At 39.3% G+C, this 27,745-nt stretch overlaps 1 protein-coding gene across 2 annotated transcripts in view; it reads right to left on the bottom strand.

Annotated features, from left to right (window-relative positions):
• BZW2 (basic leucine zipper and W2 domains 2) overlaps positions 1 to 27,745 on the bottom strand; it is a 341,412-nt gene that overhangs the window by 208,368 nt on the left and 105,299 nt on the right. For both annotated transcript variants that reach the window (XM_053714118.1, XM_053714119.1), the window contains exons 2-3: positions 10,315 to 10,380; positions 1,296 to 1,472 (exon numbers count right to left, since the gene is read on the bottom strand). In XM_053714118.1, the coding sequence (XP_053570093.1) occupies positions 1,296 to 1,472; positions 10,315 to 10,372 (235 nt within the window). In that variant the 5' untranslated portion in view covers positions 10,373 to 10,380. The remainder of the gene's footprint in view (positions 1 to 1,295; positions 1,473 to 10,314; positions 10,381 to 27,745) is intronic.

Here is a 27,745-nt window from a genome sequence, read left to right as displayed (position 1 = left end):
ATTTCCATTATGCTTTATATATTAAAATAAACAAACAGCTGATAAGTAAGTGCCCTGTACAAGTACAAAAATGTCGGACTTGCTGCTGGTGTTATAAACTTTGGAAAGTCTGCTCATCATTTCAGATGAGGATGAGAACAGTAAGCAGGATGAAAGGCGGACATACAGCCCAAATCTCCGGGACAATAAATACTCGGTACAAAAAGCAAAATCCTAGGATTGTCCTGGGAGATTCAGGACTGTTGGCAACTATGCTTATTACAGCTTTTCAAATTATTTTTTTGACTTTTCAAATTCAACACATTGGCACTGTTGAAATCCAAATTTTTGCCTTTTTCAAGTGACATTTTATGGTTATTTACAAGACTTTTCAGTGTTAAAGATTACATATGATAACACATTTTTCAGCAAATAAAAATAAATATTGTTCAAATAATATTACTGCATTCAGGTGTTGGGAGATTTAAAGGTTAATTATATAATTACCAAAAAGTATATGAAATAATGAATTCATTTTACAGATTTGGAATTAATGGTTAAAGGGACACTGACACCCAAATGTTTTCTTTTATGATTCAGATAGAGCATGCAATTTTAAGCAACTTTCTAATTTACTCCTATTATCAAATTTTCTTCATTCTCTTGGTATCTTTATTTGAAAAGCAATAATGTAAGTTTTTGGTGAACAACCTGGGTTGTTCTTGCTGATTGGTGGATAAATTCACCCACCAATAAACAAGTGCTATCCAGTGTTCTGAACCAAAAATTGGCTGGCTCCTTAGCTTAGATGCCTTAATTTTAAAATAAAGATAGCAAGAGAACAAAGAAAAATAGATAATAGGGTAAATTAGAAAGTTGCTTAAAATTGCATGCTCTATCTGCATCATGAAAGAAACAATTTGCGTTCAGTATCCCTTTAAGTGAAAAGATCTGCATTTAAACATATTTGTCATTGTCAATAGTGAATTAATTTGCTGCTACGTTTCACTTCTGTGAAAGTCTGTAAAAATCTCTTTGAATTAATCATTAAGTGATATTTTTATGTTTATTTTTGTGGTATTTTATGTTCCTAGTATTGAACATGTTTTATTCATTTCTGGATCAATTAGGATAAAAAAATCCAATCTTATTTTATTTAATTTTCTAGTGTGTTTCTTCAAGTTTTCCCATCATTTATTTTTTTACAAAATGAAAAAAGGATAAAAGGCTCTCATACTATAATGGTGATGCATAAGGTTACAAAAGAAAATGATATAATTATATAAAACAACAGTTTCTATATTAATAGCACTTACCAAGCATGCTTCCAGCAATCAAGATATCAAACAGTGTGTCAGCATAGCGACGGTAATCTAATTTTGATCCAGTTGAGTCAAGGAATTTAGCTACTGATTCCAAATCGCTACCCGCTTCATTAAGGCCTTGGATGATGGTATCCCTGAACACTGTTGGTTCGAATTTCTCTTTTTCATCTACATTAGGTTGAAAAAGATAGATGTCAAATAAAAATTTGTGCCCAGGATAGTTTTATTATTATTATTATTTAAATAGTAAAATAGTACATGATTGAGTAAAATAAAAAGTAGACATATACTGAATGCCAAATAGATCTATAACACAAATATAGGCCTAGATTTGGAGTTTTGTCGGTAACGACCCGAAAAACTAACGCCGGCTTTTTTCTGGCCGCACCATAAAAATAACTCTGGTATCGAGAGTCCACATAAAGGCTGCGTTAGGCTCCAAAAAAGGAGCGTAGAGCATTTTTAACGCAGCTTCAACTCTCGATACCAGAGTTGCTTACGGACGCGGCCAGCCTCAAAAACGTGCTCGTGCACGATTCTCCCATAGGAAACAATGGGGCTGTTTGAGCTGAAAAAAAACCTAACACCTGCAAAAAAGCCGCGTTCAGCTCCTAACGCAGCCCCATTGTTTGCTATGCGGTAACCCTTCCTACGTCTGCACTTAACACTCTAACATGTACCCCGAGTCTAAACACCCCTAACCTTACACTTATTAACCCCTAATCTGCCGCCCCCGCTATCGCTGACCCCTGCATATTATTTTTAATCCCTAATCTGCTGCTCCGTAAACCGCCGCTACTTACATTATCCCTATGTACCCCTAATCTGCTGCCCTAACACCGCCGACCCCTATATTATATTTATTAACCCCTAATCTGCCCCCCACAACGTCGCCTCCACCTACCTACAATAATTAACCCCTAATCTGCCGACCGCAAAGCTCCGCCACCTACGTTATCCTTATGTACCCCTAATCTGCTGCCCCTAACACCGCCGACCCCATATTATATTTATTAACCCCTAATCTGCCCCCCACAACGTCACCTCCACCTGCCTACACTTATTAACCCCTAATCTGCCGAGCGGACCTGAGCACTACTATAATAAAGTTATTAACCCCTAATCCGCCTCACTAACCCTATAATAAATAGTATTAACCCCTAATCTGCCCTCCCTAACATCGCCGACACCTAACTTCAATTATTAACCCCTAATCTGCCGACCGGAGCTCACCGCTATTCTAATAAATGGATTAAACCCTAAAGCTAAGTCTAACCCTAAACACTAACACCCCCCTAAGTTAAATATAATTTAAATCTAACGAAATAAATTAACTCTTATTAAATAAATTATTCCTATTTAAAGCTAAATACTTACCTGTAAAATAAATCCTAATATAGCTACAATATAAATTATAATTATATTGTAGCTATTTTAGGATTAATATTTATTTTACAGGTAACTTTGTATTTATTTTAACCAGGTACAATAGCTATTAAATAGTTAAGAACTATTTAATAGCTAAAATAGTTAAAATAATTACAAATTTACCTGTAAAATAAATCCTAACCTAAGTTACAATTAAAACTAACACTATACTATCAATAAATTAATTAAATAAAATACCTACAATTACCTACAATTAACCTAACACTACACTATCAATAAATTAATTAAATAAACTACCTACAATTAACCTAACACTACACTATCAATAAATTAATTAAATACAATTCCTACAAATAAATACAAATAAATAAACTTGCTAAAGTACAAAAAATAAAAAAGAACTAAGTTACAAAAAATAAAAAAATATCTACAAACATAAGAAAAATATTACAACAATTTTAAACTAATTACACCTACTCTAAGCCCCCTAATAAAACAACAAAGCCCCCCAAAATAAAAAATGCCCTACCCTATTCTAAATTACTAAAGTTAAAAGCTCTTTTACCTTACCAGCCCTGAACAGGGCCCTTTGCGGGGCATGCCCCAAGAAGTTCAGCTCTATTGCCTGTAAAAAAAAAACATACAATACCCCCCCCCCAACATTACAACCCACCACCCACATACCCCTAATCTAACCCAAACCCCCCTTAAATAAACCTAACACTAAGCCCCTGAAGATCATCCTACCTTGTCTTCACCTCACCAGGTATCACCGATCCGTCCTGGCTCCAAAATCTTCATCCAACCCAAGCGGGGGTTGGCGATCCATCATCCGGTGCCTGAAGAGGTCCAGAAGAGGCTCCAAAGTCTTCATCCTATCCGGGAAGAAGAGGCGATCCGGACCAGCAACCATCTTGATCCAAGCGGCATCTTCTATCTTCATCCGATGACGACCGGCTCCATCCTGAAGACCTCCACCGCGGACCCATCTTCTTCCGGCGACGTCCAACTGAAGAATGACGGTTCCTTTAAGGGACGTCATCCAAGATGGGGTCCCTCGAATTCCGATTGGCTGATAGGATTCTATCAGCCAATCGGAATTAAGGTAGGAATATTCTGATTGGCTGATGGAATCAGCCAATCAGAATCAAGTTCAATCCAATTGGCTGATCCAATCAGCCAATCAGATTGAGCTCGCATTCTATTGGCTGTTCCGATCAGCCAATAGAATGCAAGCTCAATCTGATTGGCTGATTGGATCAGCCAATCGGATTGAACTTGATTCTGATTGGCTGATTCCATCAGCCAATCAGAATATTCCTACCTTAATTCCGATTGGCTGATAGAATCCTATCAGCCAATCGGAATTCGAGGGACGCCATCTTGGATGACGTCCCTTAAAGGAACCGTCATTCTGCAGTTGGACGTCGCCGGAAGAAGATGGGTCCACGGTGGAGGTCTTCAGGATGGAGCCGGTCGTCATCGGATGAAGATAGAAGATGCCGCTTGGATCAAGATGGTTGCCGGTCCGGATCGCCTCTTCTTCCCGGATAGGATGAAGACTTTGGAGCCTCTTCTGGACCTCTTCAGGCACCAGATGATGGATCGCCAACCCCCGCTTGGGTTGGATGAAGATTTTGGAGCCAGGACGGATCGGTGATACCTGGTGAGGTGAAGACAAGGTAGGATGATCTTCAGGGGCTTAGTGTTAGGTTTATTTAAGGGGGGTTTGGGTTAGATTAGGGGTATGTGGGTGGTGGGTTGTAATGTTGGGGGGGGGGTATTGTATGTTTTTTTTTTACAGGCAAAAGAGCTGAACTTCTTGGGGCATGCCCCGCAAAGGGCCCTGTTCAGGGCTGGTAAGGTAAAAGAGCTTTTAACTTTAGTAATTTAGAATAGGGTAGGGCATTTTTTATTTTGGGGGGCTTTGTTGTTTTATTAGGGGGCTTAGAGTAGGTGTAATTAGTTTAAAATTGTTGTAATATTTTTCTTATGTTTGTAGATATTTTTTTATTTTTTGTAACTTAGTTCTTTTTTATTTTTTGTACTTTAGCAAGTTTATTTATTTGTATTTATTTGTAGGAATTGTATTTAATTAATTTATTGATAGTGTAGTGTTAGGTTAATTGTAGGTAGTTTATTTAATTAATTTATTGATAGTGTAGTGTTAGGTTAATTGTAGGTAATTGTAGGTATTTTATTTAATTAATTTATTGATAGTATAGTGTTAGTTTTAATTGTAACTTAGGTTAGGATTTATTTTACAGGTAAATTTGTAATTATTTTAACTATTTTAGCTATTAAATAGTTCTTAACTATTTAATAGCTATTGTACCTGGTTAAAATAAATACAAAGTTACCTGTAAAATAAATATTAATCCTAAAATAGCTACAATATAATTATAATTTATATTGTAGCTATATTAGGATTTATTTTACAGGTAAGTATTTAGCTTTAAATAGGAATAATTTATTTAATAAGAGTTAATTTATTTCGTTAGATTTAAATTATATTTAACTTAGGGGGGTGTTAGTGTTAGGGTTAGACTTAGCTTTAGGGGTTAATCCATTTATTAGAATAGCGGTGAGCTCCGGTCGGCAGATTAGGGGTTAATAATTGAAGTTAGGTGTCGGCGATGTTAGGGAGGGCAGATTAGGGGTTAATACTATTTATTATAGGGTTAGTGAGGCGGATTAGGGGTTAATAACTTTATTATAGTAGCGCTCAGGTCCGCTCGGCAGATTAGGGGTTAATAAGTGTAGGCAGGTGGTGGCGACGTTGTGGGGGGCAGATTAGGGGTTAATAAATATAATATAGGGGTCGGCGGTGTTAGGGGCAGCAGATTAGGGGTACATAAGGATAACGTAGGTGGCGGCGCTTTGCGGTCGGCAGATTAGGGGTTAATAAGTGTAGGCAGGTGGAGGCGACGTTGTGGGGGGCAGATTAGGGGTTAATAAATATAATATAGGGGTCGGCGGTGTTAGGGGCAGCAGATTAGGGGTACATAAGGATAACGTAGGTGGCGGTCGGCAGATTAGGGGTTAAAAAAAATTATTCGAGTGTCGGCGATGTGGGGGGACCTCGGTTTAGGGGTACATAGGTAGTTTATGGGTGTTAGTGTACTTTAGAGTACAGTAGTTAAGAGCTTTAAAAACCGGCGTTAGCCCAGAAAGCTCTTAACTACTGACTTTTTTCCTGCGGCTGGAGTTTTGTCGTTAGATGTCTAACGCTCACTTCAGAAACGACTCTAAATACCGGAGTTAGAAAGATCCCATTGAAAAGATAGGATACGCAATTGACGTAAGGGGATCTGCGGTATGGAAAAGTCGCGGCTGAAAAGTGAGCGTTAGACCCTATTTTGAGTGACTCCAAATACCGGCGGTAGCCTAAAACCAGCGTTAGGAGCCTCTAACGCTGGTTTTCACGGCTAACGCCAAACTCTAAATCTAGGCCTAAGAATGCCAAATTAAGATTTCAGTTTCAAAATAGGTCATGGCAAAGATCAATAACAAATTAAGTACATTATTTATTTATTGATTGATTAATCAATTGAATGATTTACATATTTATCTATTGAAATACTTCTATATGAATTTGTTGTGTTCATTCTGTAAAGATATTTACCAGATGAGTTAGTATCTATGATGGCATTGGTAGATAGAAATATAAACAGATATTTTAACAAATCATTGTCACTCTCAAACTACATTCTCTGTCTTCTAGTTTAAAGGATTACTTTCTGTTATAATTTTTAAGCTAAACAACTAACATATTAAAGTTAATAAACATTAATTAAAACCTACTGACCTATATTTTCTCCAAAACGAAGTTTCATAACGTTCTAAAAGTTATATCTTTTATTCGCCGAAGATGTCACGTTATCCTGCCCACTATTTTCAGCACTGCATGTTCAAAATACTTAAACCAATAACTTTGTGTTTAAAGCGCCATTTTGAAACCTAGGTATTGTAAACGGATTGGTACAGAGCAAAGGATACCCACGGAGTAGGTTTTGAAAACAATTAAATTTGCAGACAAGATTTCTGACATACAGTAGAGATATGTTAATGAAATGCTATTGATAAAAAGCGAATTTGGGGTAGTTAGTTAGTAACAGGCATAGAAAATATTTACTTACAGTGGCCCTTTAAACTTACAGGAAAGACTTTGGAGATACTTAAAAAATAATAATAATAAAGGCATGAAACTGAATTTACAATATTTAAGTATTCGGATTAATTTGTTCTCTGATAACTATAAAAGACAATTTACCATATGAGACCGGAAAACACTTTAGTCGGTATAAAATAAATATATCTGCACTACAATGCTGCAAATTAAAAATTGTATTTGGCAAACTATTGATTGCAGAACGTTGTATCCCAGGCATACTTCAGTCAAGGCCTTAGTGATTCAAGGACTGTGAAGAACTTCACATTGCTACCATGCATAAGCCTGAAGTTATGTTCCTCACGCCTACTGAAATGGAGAAAAAGCTGCCCTGTCAAATACCTCAACCTTTTTAGAACTGCATGTCCTATGGTATACAGCAGTGACCTACAACCTTTTTAGAACTGCATGTCCTATGGTATACAGCAGTGACCTACAACCTTTTTAGAACTGCATGTCCTATGGTATACAGCAGTGACCTACAACCTTTTTAGAACTGCATGTCCTATGGTATACAGCAGTGACCTACAACCTTTTTAGAACTGCATGTCCTATGGTATACAGCAGTGACCTACAACCTTTTTATTTCAAAGGTCATTGGATTTTTTTCACACAAAGTGGTTAGCTAACATGAAAATATATTCTTCTCTTTGTAAATAAAATTCAAAAGAACAAATCTGTCATTCTTCATACAGATACAAATGTAAAACTTACATAAATACACTAAGTAATTGACTTTGGATAAACACACGGTGGATAGAAATGAGTCAGTAATAAAGTAAGAAGCCCTTGTGTGCTGAAAATGAAGATAGGCAAAGGGAGATCACTGAAAGGTTCCAATCATTGCCGGGCCTTATGTCTGCCTCTTTTGCTTTACAGATCTAACAATTACTCTGCGGCCAGTTGCATGACCCCTTTTGCCAAAAGTGTCTTCAAAATAATCCTGCCCTATATATATATTTATAGACCCTTAAAGAGCATATTTATATATATACATACACATATACACACACGTTATTTTAACATCTACTATTCCTGACTGAATATACTTTTAGTAAAGTTACGACAAACAAATAATAGGAAAAAACTGCATTTCAGCACACAGTGAGGGACATATTTATGATACCACATGTTTATATTTTATAGATAGATAGATAGATAGATAGATAGATAGATAGATAGATAGATAGATAGTCAGTGTAATGGAGTAATATCTCCTAATGAGCTCAGTTTATCATGTTTCAGTGTTTTTTAAACTTTAACAAGCTCATCAACCAGGCCGCAGAGAAAACCTGAACATTGGGAATAAAATAATGAAAGTTGGGGGGAGAAAGGATTTGGTAAACATCTAGGGAGCGTATTTAGAAAAACTGCTTATGGGGTTAAACACCTGGAAAAATGTAAAGCTCACAGTCTTTACAAATGGATCAATGCTTCTGCAGACCCATTATTGGTATGCTCATTTCACTGAACAGTCTGATTGTTTCTTCCTTTCAGTTCATAACATTGTTAGAACATTCTCCATAATTACTTTTATATAAGCACTCTCCCACTGTTGCAGTCAATGCCAGAGAATTTACTGACATTTGAGACATGTTAGGCTTCATAATCCTACCTAAGCTATATACCTTACATCATAGCCTCCTATAGGTAACCTGGGATTACTGGGTACATAGTAAAAGTGCACTACCACTACTACTACTACTACTACTACTAGTCCACTAACTGCCAATAGTATCATTTAAAGGGACATTAAACACATTGAGATGGCAACATTAAATGCTAACTGTATATTTAAAAAAAAAAGTGCCAATATACTTTCATTATTTATTTTGTCCCCCTCTCCTGTAATTCCATTTTGAATTTGTGAGCATTTCAGTTCATTTTAGAAATGTTAGTGCAGAACACTGTTATATTCCACATAGCCATTGGCTACACATTCGTGACCTATTTATAACTGTCCTCTAGTGGCCACAGCAGAGAAAAAACCTAAGTTACAACATGGCAATGCCCATTGTTTAATTAACACTAAAAGTTTACACTTATTTTGTCAATATTTAAACAACTAATGAAACTTTAAAAAAAAATATTCTCAGACTAATCTTTTCTTTAAATGTATCAATCTATCTTGCATTTTTTAGTGTTTAATCTCCCTTTAAGAAGGTTTTAATGTTCTCTGTGTGATATATTATAGGACTTTACTGAGTGTACGCAGCAAGATGTCCCTCTGAAACCTAAACAAAACTAAACTAAATACACAATCAGAGCCAATGTCAAATAATCAAATAAATACATAAACAATTGAAGCCACTTTCAAATAATGTATCAAGGTTTAATGAAGCAGGAAAGTTAAGGTAGGCCTTTTAAAGGGACAAGAATGTCACCATTAAACTTTCATGGTTTAGATAGGACATGCAGCTTTAAGAGTCATTTTAATTTACTCCGTGTGTCAAATGGACTTCATTCTATTGGTATCCTGTTTTGAAAAGAATACTTAGGTAGGCTCAGGAGCAGCAAAGATTGGGAGCTAGCTGGTGATTGGTAGCCTCTTGTAATTGGCTCATCAGATGTATTTAGCTAGCACTTAGTAGTTCATTGCTGCTCTGGAGATAATGTCAACTATGTGTTTAACAACTCACAGGATTTAAATACATAATTATATACAAGTACTTATGCAATAATAAAATAAATCATCGCAGCATCTTCTTTTTGCGCTTTTATGTCCCTTCAAATTTGCAAGTCAGCGCATGTTATGTTGTAGTGACCCTAACTCATTCAGTAGAAAAGCTGTTACCATGACACAAATATAATTTGTAAAACTGATTAAAGTAACAGATTATCTATAATCATGCCAAGCACTGATTATCTGGTTTACAGAACTTGCTTGTTTTAATAAAAAAAAAATTGACTGGACAACAATGGTAATTTTATTGCTTTAAAGGAACAGTCTAGTCCAAAATAAACTTTCATGATTCAGATAGGGCATGACATTTTAAACAACTATCCAATTTACTTTTATCACCAATTTTGCTTTGTTCTCTTGGTATTCTTAGTTGAAAGCTAAACCTAGGTAGGCTTATATACTAATTTCTTAGACCTTGAAGGCCGCCTCTTATCTGAATGCATTTTGACAGTTTTTTACCACTAGAGGGCATTAGTTCATGTTTGTTATATAGATAACATTGAGCTTACACACGTGGAGTTACCTAGAAGCCAGCACTGATTGGCTTAAATGCAAATCTGTCAAAAGAACTGAAATAAGGGTGCAGTTTACAGAGGCTTAGATACAAGATAATCACAGAGGTTAAAAGTGTATTATTATAACTGTGTTGGTTATGCAAAACTGGGTAAAAGGTAATAAAGGGATTATCTATCTTTTTAAACAATAAAAATTCTGGTGTAGACTGTCCCTTTAAAATTATAGCAAAAAAATGTTATCAATAAACTCACCCCTCTTTCTGGTTTTAAACCTCTGGCCTGTGAGCACCGGCTTCTGATGCTTATTCATAAAATTTTCTGTAAGAAAAAAAAATTATTCAAATCAACCTACTACAAGAATATCATCTAAAACATATTTGTAAACACAGGAGCAAAACAATACACATAGTGACATGATTTAAAACTACAAAGGGTAATATCCAGAGAACAGAGGGGCAGAAGCTTAATAGTGAAAAAGGCAACAATCTTAGCTTTGATCGTGGTGTGGATAAAACTTCACATTTATTGGCATATACATTTAAAACTTCAAAGAATCTTTAAAAAAGTGCCAGAACGGCATGAAACGCGTTTCAACCTGTCCTGTTTGTACCTGCATTCCTCTTCGGCATGTCTGGTGTATTGTAAGTTTTAAATGTATATGCCAATAAATGTGAAGTTTTATCCACACCACGATCAAAGCTAAGATTGTTGCCTTTTTCACTATTAAGCTTCTGCACCTCTCTGGATATTACCCTTTGCAGTTTTGTATACGAGTGCGCACCAGGGATTCCTTCAGGTGCTGCAGACGCCTCAGCTGGGGAAGCAACGGCTGCTATCTGGAGTCTGCAGAAAGATTCTCTCATTTTTATGTTTGTGATATGATTTAATATTCCTCGCATAAGTAAGATGTAATTTAAAAGCCATTCTTAACATATAAAATGTTAAATATGACACATTAAAAAAAATATTCAGAAAACGTAAATGGCAATGACAAGTGTTGAAAACAGTGGAAATTCTAGGAGTATGTTTGAGGTGCTAAGCACCCTCTTTTATTACTGTAGCACCATAAATTTCACATCTGTCAGACACATCTTGCTTCTGTGTAAAAATTGTGTTTTGTCCCACGCTCTCTAGAGATGGCAAAGCAAAATCTGTAACCTAGATTCCCGCTTTATTCAATATTTGGAAAGCCTGTTCTTTTTTTGTTGTTGACATTTATGGGCCAAAATGCGTCACCCTTCTTTTTCATTTTCACTTTTTGCACCACCAGAGATCTTTGAAATGTGTCTGTACCTGATGCTGACGTTTCCTGCTATTGGCCAGGAAAGCAGGGGCATCCCTTTCTGACCAGTGCTCCTTGTATTTACATTTACTACTTTTGCTTATGCCTGGTCATACAGGCGTCCCTCCTAAACAAGGCCTTTTTTACCACTTGAAGGTTAAGTAATTATAGCTTCTTCATGGACTTGTTTCAATTTTCATCAAAGAGTTTGTCATTTTGTTCACAAAAATTATAAAAGGATCAAAAGGTATGAGGTTATTAATTTTTAATGAAGTGTTATAGTGTATATCAATAAAAGTGCATGAAGGTGGCACTCATGTATAAAAGCAAACCTTTATTTGAAGAGCAACGTTTCGGCTCCTGCCCCTTTCTCAAGCCCAAAATATTGCTCTTCAAATAAAGGTTTGCTTTTATACATGAGTGCCACCTTCATGCACTTTTATTGATATTTACTCTTTGGGATTTTTTGAGGGGAGCCTTGAAGGTGCTGCACCCTGATACAAATGGACATTGTGGTTTATTAAGGTGATGTGCTGATCCTATGCATCCTTGTGTTATAGTGTATATTTACTGTAAATATTTTGCATTTCAATGTTCTGCACATGGCAGAATATGTTCTAAGTATTTCTAACATAGATCTGTATATATCTATACCTTTATGCCTTTATGTAATTTTATATATATATATATAACACACAGAGAAAACCCAGCACTCACTTACAAGCTCTCAGCTAAGATTTAAAAGCAAAACTGGAAAGGTTAGTCACCGCATCTGGCCAAATGGGACAAGCTCAGGTACCACGTCAAGGTCCTTTCCAAATACCTGAGACCCTAAAACAGCCACACAATGCAAGCTTTCAAATCCAAACACCCAGGGCTGAGCATGTTGCAGGGTCATGGGATGTGTACCCGGTCCGGTATGAGAGTGCAGTTCCCTTCCGTGTTTTGTATATGTCTAGGGTGATTACATATTCCTGTGCACCCTTTTTTTGTTTTCAGTTTGTTTGGATTTGAAAGCTTGCATTGTGTGGCTGTTATAGGGTCTCAGGTATTTGGAAAGGACCTTGACGTGGTACCTGAGCTTGTCCCATTTGGCCAGATGCGGTGACTAACCTTTCCAGTTTTGCTTTTAAATCTTAGCTGAGAGCTTGTGAGTGCTGGGTTTTCTCTGTGTGTTGTATTAATTTGTTTTGTAATTTTCCCTATGGTTCTTGCACCCAGACCTGTCTGGGGTTAACTGCTTGTGGCTCTGGGGACAGCACAGCTTCCTGTGAGTGCCAGTGGCACCCAGGGCTGAGCATGTTGCAGGGTCATAGGATGTGTACCCGGTCCGGTATGAGAGTGTAGTTCCCTTCCGTGTTTTGTATATGTCTAGGGTGATTACATATTCCTGTGCACCCTTTTTTTGTTTTCAGTTTGTTTGGATTTGAAAGCTTGCATTGTGTGGCTGTTATAGGGTCTCAGGTATTTGGAAAGGACCTTGACGTGGTACCTGAGCTTGTCCCATTTGGCCAGATGCGGTGACTAACCTTTCCAGTTTTGCTTTTAAATCTTAGCTGAGAGCTTGTAAGTGAGTGCTGGGTTTTCTCTGTGTGTTGTATTAATTTGTTTTGTAATTTTCCCTATGGTTCTTGCACCCAGACCTGTCTGGGGTTAACTGCTTGTGGCTCTGGGGACAGCACAGCTTCCTGTGAGTGCCAGTGGCACCCAGGGCTGAGCATGTTGCAGGGTCATGGGATGTGTACCCGGTCCGGTATGAGAGTGCAGTTCCCTTCCGTGTTTTGTATATGTCTAGGGTGATTACATATTCCTGTGCACCCTTTTTTTGTTTTCAGTTTGTTTGGATTTGAAAGCTTGCATTGTGTGGCTGTTATAGGGTCTCAGGTATTTGGAAAGGACCTTGACGTGGTACCTGAGCTTGTCCCATTTGGCCAGATGCGGTGACTAACCTTTCCAGTTTTGCTTTTAAATCTTAGCTGAGAGCTTGTGAGTGCTGGGATTTCTCTGTGTGTTGTATTAATTTGTTTTGTAATTTTCCCTATGGTTCTTGCACCCAGACCTGTCTGGGGTTAACTGCTTGTGGCTCTGGGGACAGCACAGCTTCCTGTGAGTGCCAGTGGCACCCAGGGCTGAGCATGTTGCAGGGTCATAGGATGTGTACCCGGTCCGGTATGAGAGTGCAGTTCCCTTCCGTGTTTTGTATATGTCTAGGGTGATTACATATTCCTGTGCACCCTTTTTTTGTTTTCAGTTTGTTTGGATTTGAAAGCTTGCATTGTGTGGCTGTTATAGGGTCTCGGGTATTTGGAAAGGACCTTGACGTGGTACCTGAGCTTGTCCCATTTGGCCAGATGCGGTGACTAACCTTTCCAGTTTTGCTTTTAAATCTTAGCTGAGAGCTTGTAAGTGAGTGCTGGGTTTTCTCTGTGTGTTGTATTAACTTGTTTTGTAATTTTCCCTATGGTTCTTGCACCCAGACCTGTCTGGGGTTAACTGCTTGTGGCTCTGGGGACAGCACAGCTTCCTGTGAGTGCCAGTGGCACCCAGGGCTGAGCATGTTGCAGGGTCATGGGATGTGTACCCGGTCCGGTATGAGAGTGCAGTTCCCTTCCGTGTTTTGTATATGTCTAGGGTGATTACATATTCCTGTGCACCCTTTTTTTGTTTTCAGTTTGTTTGGATTTGAAAGCTTGCATTGTGTGGCTGTTATAGGGTCTCAGGTATTTGGAAAGGACCTTGACGTGGTACCTGAGCTTGTCCCATTTGGCCAGATGCGGTGACTAACCTTTCCAGTTTTGCTTTTAAATCTTAGCTGAGAGCTTGTAAGTGAGTGCTGGGTTTTCTCTGTGTGTTGTATTAATTTGTTTTGTAATTTTCCCTATGGTTCTTGCACCCAGACCGGTTAACTGCTTGTGGCTCTGGGGACAGCACAGCTTCCTGTGAGTGCCAGTGGCACCCAGGGCTGAGCATGTTGCAGGGTCATAGGATGTGTACCCGGTCCGGTATGAGAGTGCAGTTCCCTTCCGTGTTTTGTATATATATATATATATATATATATATATATATATATATATATATATATATATATATATATATATATATAGTTTCCGAAATTTCAGATCCATTATTCATATTCGGAATTTTTCATTGTTCTAATCTAAACGCAGGTCCCCGGCATCGCCGACACAAACTAAATCACTAAATTAAGCTATTAACTCCTAAACATCCATTCCCCGACACCAACTAAATCATTAAATAAAGCTATTAACCCCTAATCCTCCATTTCCCGACATCAACTAAACCTATTAATCCCTAAACCGCAGTTCCCCGACATCGCCAACACTAACTAAACCTATTAACCCCTAAACCGCAGTTCCCAGATATCGCTGAAACTTACTGAAACAATAAATAAACCTATTAACCCCTAAACCGCCGCTCCCAAACATCGCCAACACTAACTAAAACCTATTAACCCCTAAACCGCTGTTTCCAAACATCACCAACAAAATTAAACTATTAACCCCTAAACCTAACACCCTAACAGTCAGGGAACTGCGGTTTAGGGGTTAATAGGTTTAGTTAGTGTCGGCGATGTCGGGGAACTGCGATTTAGGGGTTAATAGCTTTAATAAAAAAAGGAGAACAAATCCAGACAGTTAGTCAGTGCAAGTCGAGTTTATTCCTTAAGGTGGTAGTTTAGCTGGAGCTGCTTAAACCATCTGACATGTTTCGCGCATGTCACATGCGCTTCTTCAGAGATGGTGGTTTGGGTGCCCCAGGTGAGCCTAGCTTTATTTAGTGACTTAGTTACTGTTGGCGATGTCGGGGAACAGCGGTTTAAGGGTTAATAGGTTTAGGTAGTGTTGGCGATGTGGGGGGGGCGGTTTAAGGTTAAATAGGTTTAGTTAGTGTCGACTATGTGGGGGGACGGTGGTTTAGGGGTTAATAGCTTTATTTAGTGTCGGCGATGTGGGTGGTGGCAGTTTTAAATCATTTTGTTTCGGCAATCGCCGGCATATAAGTTATGTTTAGTTAAATCGTTTTTTCGGATCCATTCTTTATTCATATGCATTATTCTATTGTAAACTTCAGAATAGAATAATGCATATGAATAAAGAATGGATCCGAAAAAAACGAACGGATCCAAAAAAAACGATTTAACTTAACATAACTGATTTGCAGAACCAAATTTTTTTTTTTAAACTTAACTAAACTAATTTGCCGAAACAAAATTATTTATTTAACTAATGAAAACGAAACTCATTTTTTAGCGTTGTACATGTCTAATATATATATAGGTATAGATATATATTATACCAAAAAAACATCATATATATATATATATAGTAATATTTATTTCTCAATAAATAGAACATATTCTGCTATGTACAGAACATTGGAATGTGAAATATTCATATTTTTATGTCGGGTTAGCACACATAAGAATATGCAATCAGGTTTGCGCAAGAGTAAGGTGGGGGGGGGTTTTCAACTTTTTTTCTTCATTGTCTTTTATGGAGGAATACGTAAATGTGCACAAAATATTGTACGTCCGACTTAAAAAAAGCTTATTTCTAGCGATATTAACGCTCAAGCAGAAGCGTTAATTAGTGCTCCACTTAATAATCTAGATAGAGTAGGGTTAATATCTAGAGTTCCTGCATAGCATTAGGGATTAACATTCTGAGCAGGCACCTATAATCAGATGTTATAACTAATCCTCTAAGGTCAACTGAAGTTGAGATTTGTTAGAGAGGTCAATCGACTCAATTTCAAACAAGAGTTGTGGTTGGAACAAAACTAATAAAGGAGAGGTTGATATCATATAGGAAAGACGAATCAGTGATAAAATAGCTTCAGAAAAGAAATAGGCATTAAAGTGACAGTAAACACATTGAGATTTAATATAAAATGTTCAGCTGTGCATAGTAGAACAACTTTGCAACAAATTTAAATTATTTTGCCCCTTTTCATGTAATTTTGCCCTGAAAATTGAGGATTTTCATATTTTTCAGACCTAGAAAAACACACTGCAGACTTCTCGAGGCTAACCCTGCTACACATATTTTCCTAATTAGCCTTAACTGATAACAACTGCAAAACAAACAATCCACTTTATAATTACAGTATGACAATGGCTAGCCTTGTCAGCTGCTGACAAGCCCAGATTAGTACCTTTAAATGTGGCGAGTGGCAGGTGGAGTTGGACAATTTAAAACAATTACAGCAAACAAAAAGTTAATTTTGTTTTAAAAGTATTTAGACTTGCCCAATGTTATTTTATAGCAGAAATATATTGTAATTAGATAGTGGTTACTGTCCCTTTAAGGAGTAAGAGTTGAGAGAGTGAACATTGGAAATAAGAATAACTGTGTGAATCAAATTAAAAGGTAACCTGAGAGGTTTTAATAGACTGCTGTGGTCACAAATGATGCTCAGCCAAAGTAAAGCATGAAGTCAAAGGTGCTAGAAGCAAAATAATAGGAACAAGGACAGGGCCGCCACTAGAAATTTTGGGGCCCCTTACTTAACCATTGATAAGGCCCCCTCCCCACTTTGACATGTGCAATGTTTGACCAAGTGACTAAAATGTATATGCACTTTATTCTTAAGTGTAGTCAAACTTGGAAATGTTGTAAAGATAGTAACACACAAACACACTGACACACACACTCACACATAAAGATTCACATATAGATTATCCGGCAGACACGCAAAGAAACACACACACTCCGACACTCAGCACTTGTTTATATTGACCTGACAAGTAATGAGGTAGAATACAGTTTTGTCAAAAAGGAGATTTACAAGACAAAATAAAGAGTTTTTCTGATTATCTTTTTGTCAAGGAAGATGCCAACTATATGATGACAACAGCATGCAGTGGCTGAAAGTAAGGGCCCTGAACTGCCTAAACAATAATTTAATTTAATTTGGTGGATTGGTGACTTCCGGAAAGGTCTCATTAGTCTCAAAGTCTGTAGAAAGATGTGAATAATCAGTAGTTAGGTCAAAATGTCCTAAAAAGGAACAGACAATGGACACACACACAAATAAACTCAAAAACAAACTTGCACATACACCCAAGGAAACACCCATAGAGACAGCCTCAGAAAACACACAAAGACAAACACACTTACAGACACACACAGACATACACACACACACACAGAGACACCCACAGAAAACACACAAAGACACACACACACAGACACCCACAGAAAACACACAAAGACATACATACAAATACACCCTCACTGAGACACCCACAGAAAATGCACACATACATACACACACACACATCCTCACAGAGACACCCACAGAAAATACACAGACATATGCACACAGCCTTACAGAGACACCCACAGAAAACACAGACATATGCACACACCCTCACAGAGACATCCACAAAAAAACACACAAATACATACACACCTACCCTTACAGAGGCATTCACAGAAAATACACAAAGACATACTTACACACACACACACACACTCACAGAGACACCCACAGAAAATGCACAAACAAATAAGCACGCCACACACCCTCACAGAGACACCCACAGAAAATGCACAAAGACATACACACACACATCCACAGAAAACACACACAAAAAACACACCCACCCTCACAGAGGCATCCACAGAAAATGCACAAAGACATACATACACACACACCCTCACAGAGACACCCACAGAAAATGGACAAAGACACACGCACACACCCTCACAGAGAAAATGCACAAAGACAGACACACACCCTTGCAGCGAAGCTGCATCCAGGTGGATTCCGAAAATGGCAGGGTGGTGAAAGAATCCACCGCAGGTGGATTTTTTCACCGGGATGCAGAGAAGGCAAACGGAGCATTAAAAAAAAAAAAAAAAACTAACCGCCCGCAATAAGTATTTAAAAAAAGTCTAACCGCCCGCACAAAAAGTTTTAAGAAAAATAACCCTAATAAAATTATTAACCCCTAAATCCACCAACCCTAACATCGCAAACTACCAAATACATCTATTAACCCTTAAACCGCCATCCACCACCAACGCAATAAACTAATTTAACTATTAACTCCTACACCACCAACCCCACAACGCAAATAAATAAGTTAAAGACTAAACCCCCTAACCTAACAACCCCTAAATTAACCTCTTAATTACATAACATAATAAAAAACTACATTACTTGAAAAAAAAAAAGATTACATTACATTAATCTATAATTACAAAAAAATAAAAAAATGCTAACATTACAGAAAATAATAAACCAAATTATCAAACATTGAAAAATTAAACCTAATCCCTATGGAAATAAAAAAGCACCCCAAAATAAAAACACCCCCTAATCTAAGAATAAACTACCAATAGCCCTTAAAAGGGCCTTTTGTAGGGCATTGCCCTAAGTTAAACAGCTCTTTTAAGATTAAAAAATACTAAGTCCCCCCTAACAGTAAAAAACCCGCACCCACCAAACCCCTCAAAAAAAAAAAAAAACTAGCATTAAAAAAAACCTAAACTACCCATTGCCCCTAAAGGGGCATTTGTATGGGCATTGCCTTTTTCACTGCCCTTAAAAGGGCATTCAGCTCTTTTTCAAAGTGCCCAAAAAAACCTAATTTAAAAATTTAAAAAACCTAACACTAAAGCCCCAAATAGGTACTCACGGTTCCTGAAGTCCGGCGGAGAAGGTCTTCTTCCAGACGGGTCCATCATCTTCATAAATAGTGAAGGCGGCACGGAGCGGAGATGGGGAGCGTTGTTTCCAGATGTAGCGATCCTCAGAGGTGGTGACGGTCCTCAGCGGTGCTCCTCAGCAGCGCGGAGGTTCCTCTTTATGCCAATACAATTTCACTTGCTCTCATCCTATTGGCTGTTAACCAGCCAATAAGATTTCACTGCTCTCATCCTATTGGCTGATGTGGAAAATGTCAGCCAATAGGAATGCAAGGTACCCCAATAAATATGGGGTACCTTGCATTTAATCAACACTGTGCGGCGGACGATTACATGAAGAGCAACCTCCACGCCGCCGAGGAGCACCGCCGCCGGAGACTGCCGCCAAGGACCGTCGCCACCAAGGACTGTCGCCGCCTCCGAGGATCGCTACATCTGGAAACACTGCACCGCATCTCCGCTCTGTGCTGTCTTTGCAATGGATGAAGATGATGGACCGGTCTGGAAGAAGATCTTCTCCGCCGGACTTCAGGAACCGTGAGTACCTATTTGGGGCTTTAGTGTTATTTTTTTTTTTTTAAATTAGGGTTTTTTGGGCACTTTGAAAAAGAGCTGAATGCCCTTTTAAGGGCAGTGAAAAAGAGCTGAATGCCCATACAAATGCCCCTTTAGGGGCAAAGGGTAGTTTAGGTTTTTTTATTTTTTTTTATTTTGGTGGGTGGGGGGTTTTATTGTTAGAGGGTACTTAGTATATTTTTAGCAAAAAAAGCTGTTTAACTTAAAACAAAGCCTTACAAAAAGGGAACTTTCAGGCCCATTTGGATCTAAAAACTTTAAACAGGTTTTTTACGTGTTCATAATTTACGAGAAAAGTATGAAAAAAGCAGGATTTATTTTATATATGTTAAGACTTTATTTTAATTTGAATTTTATTTATTTAGATTATGAAGTAAAAGGCAGCAGACTGAATATAAAATTAAAAATGAACTTCATTAAGTTATTGTATATATAATTCTTTTAGCTGCTGCTGCAAAAATGACCACATCTCTGTGCATTCCTATTGTTACATAGAAAGATTGCTTAGTAGCCATACAAACAAACATTTGTTCAAGCATTAGCTAGAATTAGGCCTGTTATAAAGCCAATTTCTACTTGTTTTGGAGGGTCTTGCAACTGGATAACATTCTTGCCAAACTGCTGCCATATAATGCTCCAGACACGTGCCCGCTCCTGAGCTTATGTCACTGCTTTTCAATAAAAGATACCCAAGAGAACAAAGAACATTTGATGAAATAAGTACATTAGAAACTTGTTTAAAATGTCATGCTCTATCTAAATCACAGAAGAAAAAAAATTGGGCTTCATGTCTGAAAGCAAGTTTATGCAAGTTTATGCAATGCATGAACTATTTCTTATCTTTTTGTATAATTTAACTAATTGTATTATGTATTCAAACAATCAATTGTGACCATCATCTAATAATCACGTTACCAAGGAATATGTAATTTGTATCAATATTTTACAATTTTAATAAAAATAGGAAATTATCACAATTGTTAAAGGGACAATAAAATAAAAATTAAACTTACATGATTTCCAGTTTATTTTTATTATCTAATTTGCTTCATTCTCTTTGTATCCTTTGTTGAAACTCATACCTAGGTAGGCTCAGGGGCAACAATACCCTACTGGGAGTTAGCTGCTGATTGGTGGCTGTACATATATTCCTCTTGTCATTGGCTCGCCTGATGTATTAAAGGGACAGTTTACTCAAAAAATTTCTTCCCTTTAATTTGTTCCCATTGATGCACTTTACCTGCTGGAGTGTATTAAATTGTTTACAAGTAGCTCCTTTACCCTTATATTGGCATTTGAAATAGTTGATTTAGCTTGTGGTATCCCCACCTATTCTGAAAGTTTGTGGCCGCAGGTCCAAGCTATAGATAAGCTTTGTAAACACAGCCAGCAGAAGAAATTACACTCCCAGTGGGTTATAGCAGAGATAAGGTAATAGAATGTTAATTTTCCATTGTTCTCTCCAAGTACTGGTGATTGGTTTATAGACAGATATAAGATAAAGAAGCAGGTATATGTGCACAATGTGATACAGTAATGAGATCTGATTATACCTACAAGCTCAACCCATTTTATTAGGTTGTGGCTTCAAAACACAAAATCAGAGCTTTAATATACACAAAAAACCTTGAAAAGCTAATTTTCATACATTTTTTACTCTGCAGTTGGTAAAAAAAAGCAATTGTAAATACATTAAGGGAAAAACTAATTTTCAGTATACTGTCCCTTTAAGCTAGTTCCCAGTAGTACATTATAATTTTTTCAACAAAGGATACCAAGAGTATGAAACAAATTTGATAATAGAAGTAAATTGGAAAGCGGTTTAAAACTGTATGTTTTATCTGAATTAGGAAAGAAAAAAATGTGGGGTTTTCTAAACTACTACATTTCAACCAAATGTCTGATCCTCTCAATAAGTACTAATACATCTATAGGAGTAAATAAGAAAATTATATTAAACAATTTGAACAGCACTCTTTCTGGCTGCTTGCAATCAGCAAAAGCTGAGCTTGCCAGATAGGAGAAAAAGGGACTGATTCTTTGAAATGCATCCACTTTAGTTAGTCTGCGACAGAGGAATATACTTTCCCATTTTTCCTGTACATATATGGTGGCAGGCTTTTCTGTACAGCAACACTGACGGCCATCTTGAAAACCCTGTCACCATACTGTAAAGACAAATCTATGCCAGTCATGATGCAACTAGATCCCTGGTCTAACCAGGACCCCCAGATGTGATACCTCTAAAGATTGCAAAGCCAGATAGGCTCCTTACAGGTGCAGGCCGGACTCAGATAAGAACCTGTAGTTATGCCCCACATGCTTCTGTGCTGAATAAAACTTTTTTTTAATTTATTTGATAGATTCTAACTACATTTAAACAGAACTGACTTAAATATTTTATGGCAAAGGTTAATATTTCTAATTGTTAACTTCCAGGTGCAATTATAAACTGTTACTGTCCCTTTAAGCATTCAATCACATTCAAAATTTAAAAGCTGTTAAAAATACTGTTCACCTGAATAAAAGAAAGGCATTTAAAGGCCATGACCTTTCATGTCACTAATTTTCTGCCCCTTTACACAAAATATCTTAATAACATTTCCTTAAAACCTAAACCCCCATAAATAAAGACATCAGACTTAGCGTTGGTATAAATTGGCCGCAGCTCCTTTATTAATAAATAACTTTTAGAAAAAACTTTAATAACTCAATAAATAACAGTGCAAATAATTGTAAACACATTACACATAAAACAGCGGTACTAGTCCTATATATATTAATCTGGCCGTCACTCCATCCACTGGACCCAACCGTGCAAATTGATTGAGCCCGTTATCAATAATCAACATAAGTCTCTAAGGAACCCCTTGCCCTTAGAGACCCCCATCTTGAATTCCCCCCATGGGAATGTAAATACCACACAAACAATTTGGCCATAATTTACTGTAAATGTAAGGGCTAACACCCCCGCCTACCAACTGCGACAATCATACAAAACATAACTCCCATAAAACATAAAAAACAGGGACGGGCGGGAGGGAGATGTTTCTTCCAATTTGATAAATAACAACTGCTGGCTTTCCCGCTCAGCCGCAAGGCTATATAGCCTTGCCAGCTCCTCCTCCACTTCCTCCTATACTCCACCCAGCCTTCATTTGCTCCGCGGTCAAAGCTCCCTCCAGCTAAGCTTTGCACCGCTTACAGGAGCCACTTGACCTTTCATGTCACTAATTTCCGGCCCCTTTACACAAAATATCTTAATAACATTTCCTTAAAACCTAAACCCCCATAAATAAAGACATCAGACTTAGCGTTGGTATAAATTGGCTGCAGCTCCTTAATTAATAAATAACTTTTAGAAATTTTTTTAATAACTCTATAAATAACAGTGCAAATAATTGTAAACACATTACACATAAAACAGCGGTGCTAGTCCTATATATATTTAACTGGCTGTCACTCCATCCACTGGACCCAACCGTGCAAATTGATTGAGCCCGTTATCAATAACCAACATAAGTCTCTAAGGAACCCCTTGCCCTTAGAGACCCCCATCTTGAATTCCCCCCATGGGAATGTAAATACCACACGAACAATTTGGCCATAATTTACTGTAAATGTAAGGGCTAGCACCCCCGCGACTGACTGGCCTGACACCTCAGCCCAGCCCTGCCAACCCCACAAAAGCTTCCACAGCCTCTTTAAAATCAAGTATAAACAACTGCAGGCCAAAATCGCTATGGTGCACCCCATCCGGCAAATAAAATTCGCCCTGACCAACTTCCGCTAAGTCTGGATGATGGACCACCGAACCCCCAAGCCTCCTGACAAACGACCCCATAAGCTTATTAACTTTGCGCCTGCTTTTATCTAGGCGCACCGGGTCCCACGCAGCCCTCCAAACCATCCTGGGCAAAATGTCCGACCATACAATCCTCATCCTAGGGAATAAATCCACCAGCCTCCCAATGTCCCTCTTCATGCTTCTCACTAACTCCCTCTGAGGCATAAAACCAAGATCATTGCCAACTGCATGGATCAACAACACCGTCGGAGGCTGAAAACGTCTGCAATAATCCACCACTAGAGGCAACAACCTGTCCCAACGGAGCCCCCTGACACCAAACCATTTAACCTCACATCTCGACTTAGGGATACCTAACTGTAATCCATCCACTTTCACCGAAGCCGCTCTTCGAGCCCAATAAATGAAAGAGTGGCCGACTAACCACAAATGGTCGACACCTAAAACACAAAAAGAGAATAACAACACCACTTTATTAAACACCCAACTCAGGGCGAATATACAGGCGATACCGACCAGATCCCCACCGGCCAATGCCTTTAACCACCGAATCTGATAAACCCCCCACTGAAGCCTCAGTTGCCGCCCCTATGCGGAAGATGTGACCCAAAATCTTTAATGTTAAAACCCAACCGGCACAATGACTTGTTAAGAACAGCCCTAAATTGGAATTGTGACAACGGCCTACCATCAACGTGGACCAACAGCAAACCCCCCATAATAGGGCGAACCGGCAAATACTCAAGCAAACAACGCCAAGGACATACTTCTAAACCACTGGGAAAAAGAACCACCATTCTACCTTTTTCTAGCTGGTCAGTCTTACTCCTCCTCAAAAATATCTCCACCTTGGAATCAAACAAGGCCACGTCAGAAAAAGCCAAACCCCCCATAGAAGTCAAATTTTTACTAACCAACTCTGAAATTCGAAAGGCTCCAAAGAAAGCTGGAACAAAAGCCACCCAAAACAAGCATACCTCAAAATCCGACAAACACACAAACGATAACACCATATACACCTTCTGCAAGAGCGAGAAAGTAATAGGGCGCCTTCGGTCAGGAGAGGGCCCACCCAAACCCTTCTTCAAACCTCTCAACACCTGCCGAACACAAAAACCTTTGGTAACATCCCGCAAACCCAATAGTTTAAAGCGGAAAGCTAATGCCGCCAAACGTCTATCCACTGCGGAATGTGACAAGTGAGAAACTCCCCATTTCCACATCCATTCCAGCAATACACCCGTACCATCAATTTCCCCATCCTTAAAACCTTGGGAGCACAATCTATTTTCCCACTCCCACCACACTCTAGAGTAAGCTGCCCAAGTACCTGGTGCTAGTGAGTTTTTTACCAGTCCAGCCAGTCCTCCACCCCAAGCTGCCACAAGAAACTCGGACACGTGCAACCCTCCTCGTCCCCATGGGGGGCCAATTCCCGGAACCGCCGTCACTGAAAGCGAGAGAGGGAGTCTGCTATAGAATTACAAACACCAGGAATATGTTTGGCCTTAAGGCAAACATTCATTCGCAAACATTTCAGGACAAGCAGACGCAACAATCTCAACACAGGCAAAGACGTAGCCGTCAATGTATTTAAGGCATACACAACTCCCATATTATCTGAAGAAAATAAAACTGCCTGATTCCTCAAATCTCCCTCCCAGACAAACAGGGCAACCACAATAGTTAACAACTCCAAAAACACCAAGTTCTTCACCAAACCCAAGGAAACCCATTCCTCTGGCCACTAACCGCAACTACCCGCCGAATTCGTCATCAAGCCCAGCTCCTCATTAGAAACCTTCACCACCTGAATCAACGCTGAGCCATTAAAGCCCAACAAAAAATGCCTCCAAACCCTCAAATCATCCTTTAGTTCCTTGGAGAGCCATAGAAAATGATGTGGCTTCACAACACCAGCGGTTGCCAACGATAATCTCCTGCAGAAAACCCTCCCCATCGGAATAATTCTGCACGCGAAATTCAGCTTGCCCACCAGGGATTGTATCTCCCGAAGCGTAACCTTCTTTAACAACAACGAACGGTCAATAACCTCCAATAAATCAGTAACCTTTTCCCTGGGCAGTCTACATTCCATGTTCACCGAATTTTGGTAATGCCTAAAAATTCAAGGGATGTAACCGGTCCCTCAGATTTCTCAAACGCAATGGGCACATCAAAATCAGATGTCACCTGATAACAGAAGTCCCTCAAGAGTGTACAATCCCCTGAACCAGCCGGACCCACAAACAAAATCGTCAAGATAATGCACCAATGACAAAAGGCCGACCGTTCCACAAGAACCCACTCAATAAATGTGCTAAACTGTTCAAAAAGCGAGCATGAGCCATTCTACCCAACTCAACCTCTTTCTTCAGTTTGTCAATCACTACCCCTGGCCACAGGCGAGCCAACTTTAAATTACTCCGAAAAACCCCACAATCCCCTTGCGACGGAATCACAAAGCCAAACTGAAAACCATGAAATTGTAAAGCCGCCCTATAAAAACAACCCCGATGCCTAGTGTACAGGGCGAGCCAAGGCTCCATCGCGTCGAGTCTCACCGGAGTCGCCCCCTTTTTCAGACGCATCCCCAACCCCGCTTGGTTTACCTTTACGGAAACACTTTGCATAGGGGTGTGACCCCCCGCACCCCGAGCACTCGTGCTTAAACTTGCATGCGGCTCCTCACTTGCAAAACTTTTCATTATAGGCAAAGCAACACCCCTTCTTGACCATGGCAGGGGATCCACCGATGGAGGAGCCACCGGCTCCTGATCGAAAGGACTGGGAAGCTCTTAAAGGCATCATTATTTTGAGCCACAACCCCATGTCACAGTCGTCCCACCGCATTTCCGTTTTAACCGACAAACGCTGCCTGAACTGCTCGTCGTATGACCACCAAGCCCCCCTAAGCTGGGAACCACCTAAAACCGAACTAGCCTGACTTTCCATGGGCCCACCCACTACGGATCCTGCTGGGGCCCACCTTTCCTCCTCCTCACTGTCGCTATTAGCCACTACCCTCACCTAAAAGAAAACAGAGGGCCACCCGGACCGTCATAGGAGCCAATACCAGAAGGCCCCTACCCCCCCCCCAGTTAAGGCCCATCCGGGCCGTGAGCCACCTTACCCCTACCTCCAGACTTAGTGGCTAGGCCAGCAATGGCCCTCTACTCCGGATCCCTGCCGCTCACACCCGGTGATGACGTCATCACCACCGGTCTTATCTCAGCCGCCGGAGCCACCACGACCGCCGTATCTGCACTCCTCCTACCAGAAACCGGACCGGATCTTCTTCCACCCGACGTCCTCCTGCTGACTTCAGGGCTGAGCCGCGACGGAGGCCTGGATCACCTGTAGGGTTACCACCTCGGCCATGTTTTCCTGGACACTTATGAGTTACACATGCTGCAGGGTGTGCAGGGAGGAACATGAATAATGCTGTCCAGGATCACAATTTTTTTGCTGTCCAGCAGCACAATGCATGTTTCCCTCTGAACACCCTGCAGCATCATAAGTGTCCAGGAAAACATGGCCGAGGTGGAAACCCTAATCGCCTGGTGGACGTCTTCCTAGGAACCGACCGCTCCTTCACCTCGCCAGAAGAAACTGGAGCTCCCAGCAACGACTGAACCTGTTCTTCAAGCGAGGTAGGTCCTCTTTCCTTTGCAGCTTCCTTCAGACGCCGGAACAGGTCCTCCATATCAGCCATGACACAGGCTAAGCGAGAAAGCCACCAGTTGCACAGAGATGTTTCTTCCAATTTGTTAAATAACAACTGCTGGCTTTCCCGCTCAGCCGCAAGGCTATATATCCTTGCCAGCTCCTCCTCCACTTCCTCCTATACTCCACCCAGCCTTCATTTGCTCTGCGGTCAAAGCTCCCTCCAGCTAAGCTTTGCACCGCTTACAGGAGCCACTTACATTTAAATTGATGACGCTTGTTTAGCTAGCAATTTTTGCCCAGCACTATAGTTACCTCAAAGTATAAGAGATGTACAGTAGTACCACAGTTACAAGCATCAGTTTTTACTATATCATTTAGGAGCACATTATTACAAATTACTTAAAAATCACAAAGATATGAATGTGAATCTTTGATTTAAAAAACATAAAAAGTGTTTATCAAGCATTCACATTATTCCTTACCACAAATGCCTATCTATGGGCATGAAGCCTCAGATGTATGCTAGAAGTAGTTCCTGTAATGCATACAGCTAATAGCCTATACAATGACATAAACCACTAACATAACCAAATATATTATGCACAAAGGCAAGGACGCACTTCTTGTTCAATGTTTATATTACTGAATTTATTATTGAAAATGTTGTCACTC

The sequence above is a fragment of the Bombina bombina genome, chromosome 5 (genome assembly GCF_027579735.1).
Source record: "Bombina bombina isolate aBomBom1 chromosome 5, aBomBom1.pri, whole genome shotgun sequence".
Taxonomy (NCBI): Eukaryota; Metazoa; Chordata; class Amphibia; order Anura; family Bombinatoridae; genus Bombina; species Bombina bombina.
The sequence above is the reverse complement of the archived record's forward strand: the minus strand, read 5'-3'. Positions and strand labels throughout refer to the sequence as shown.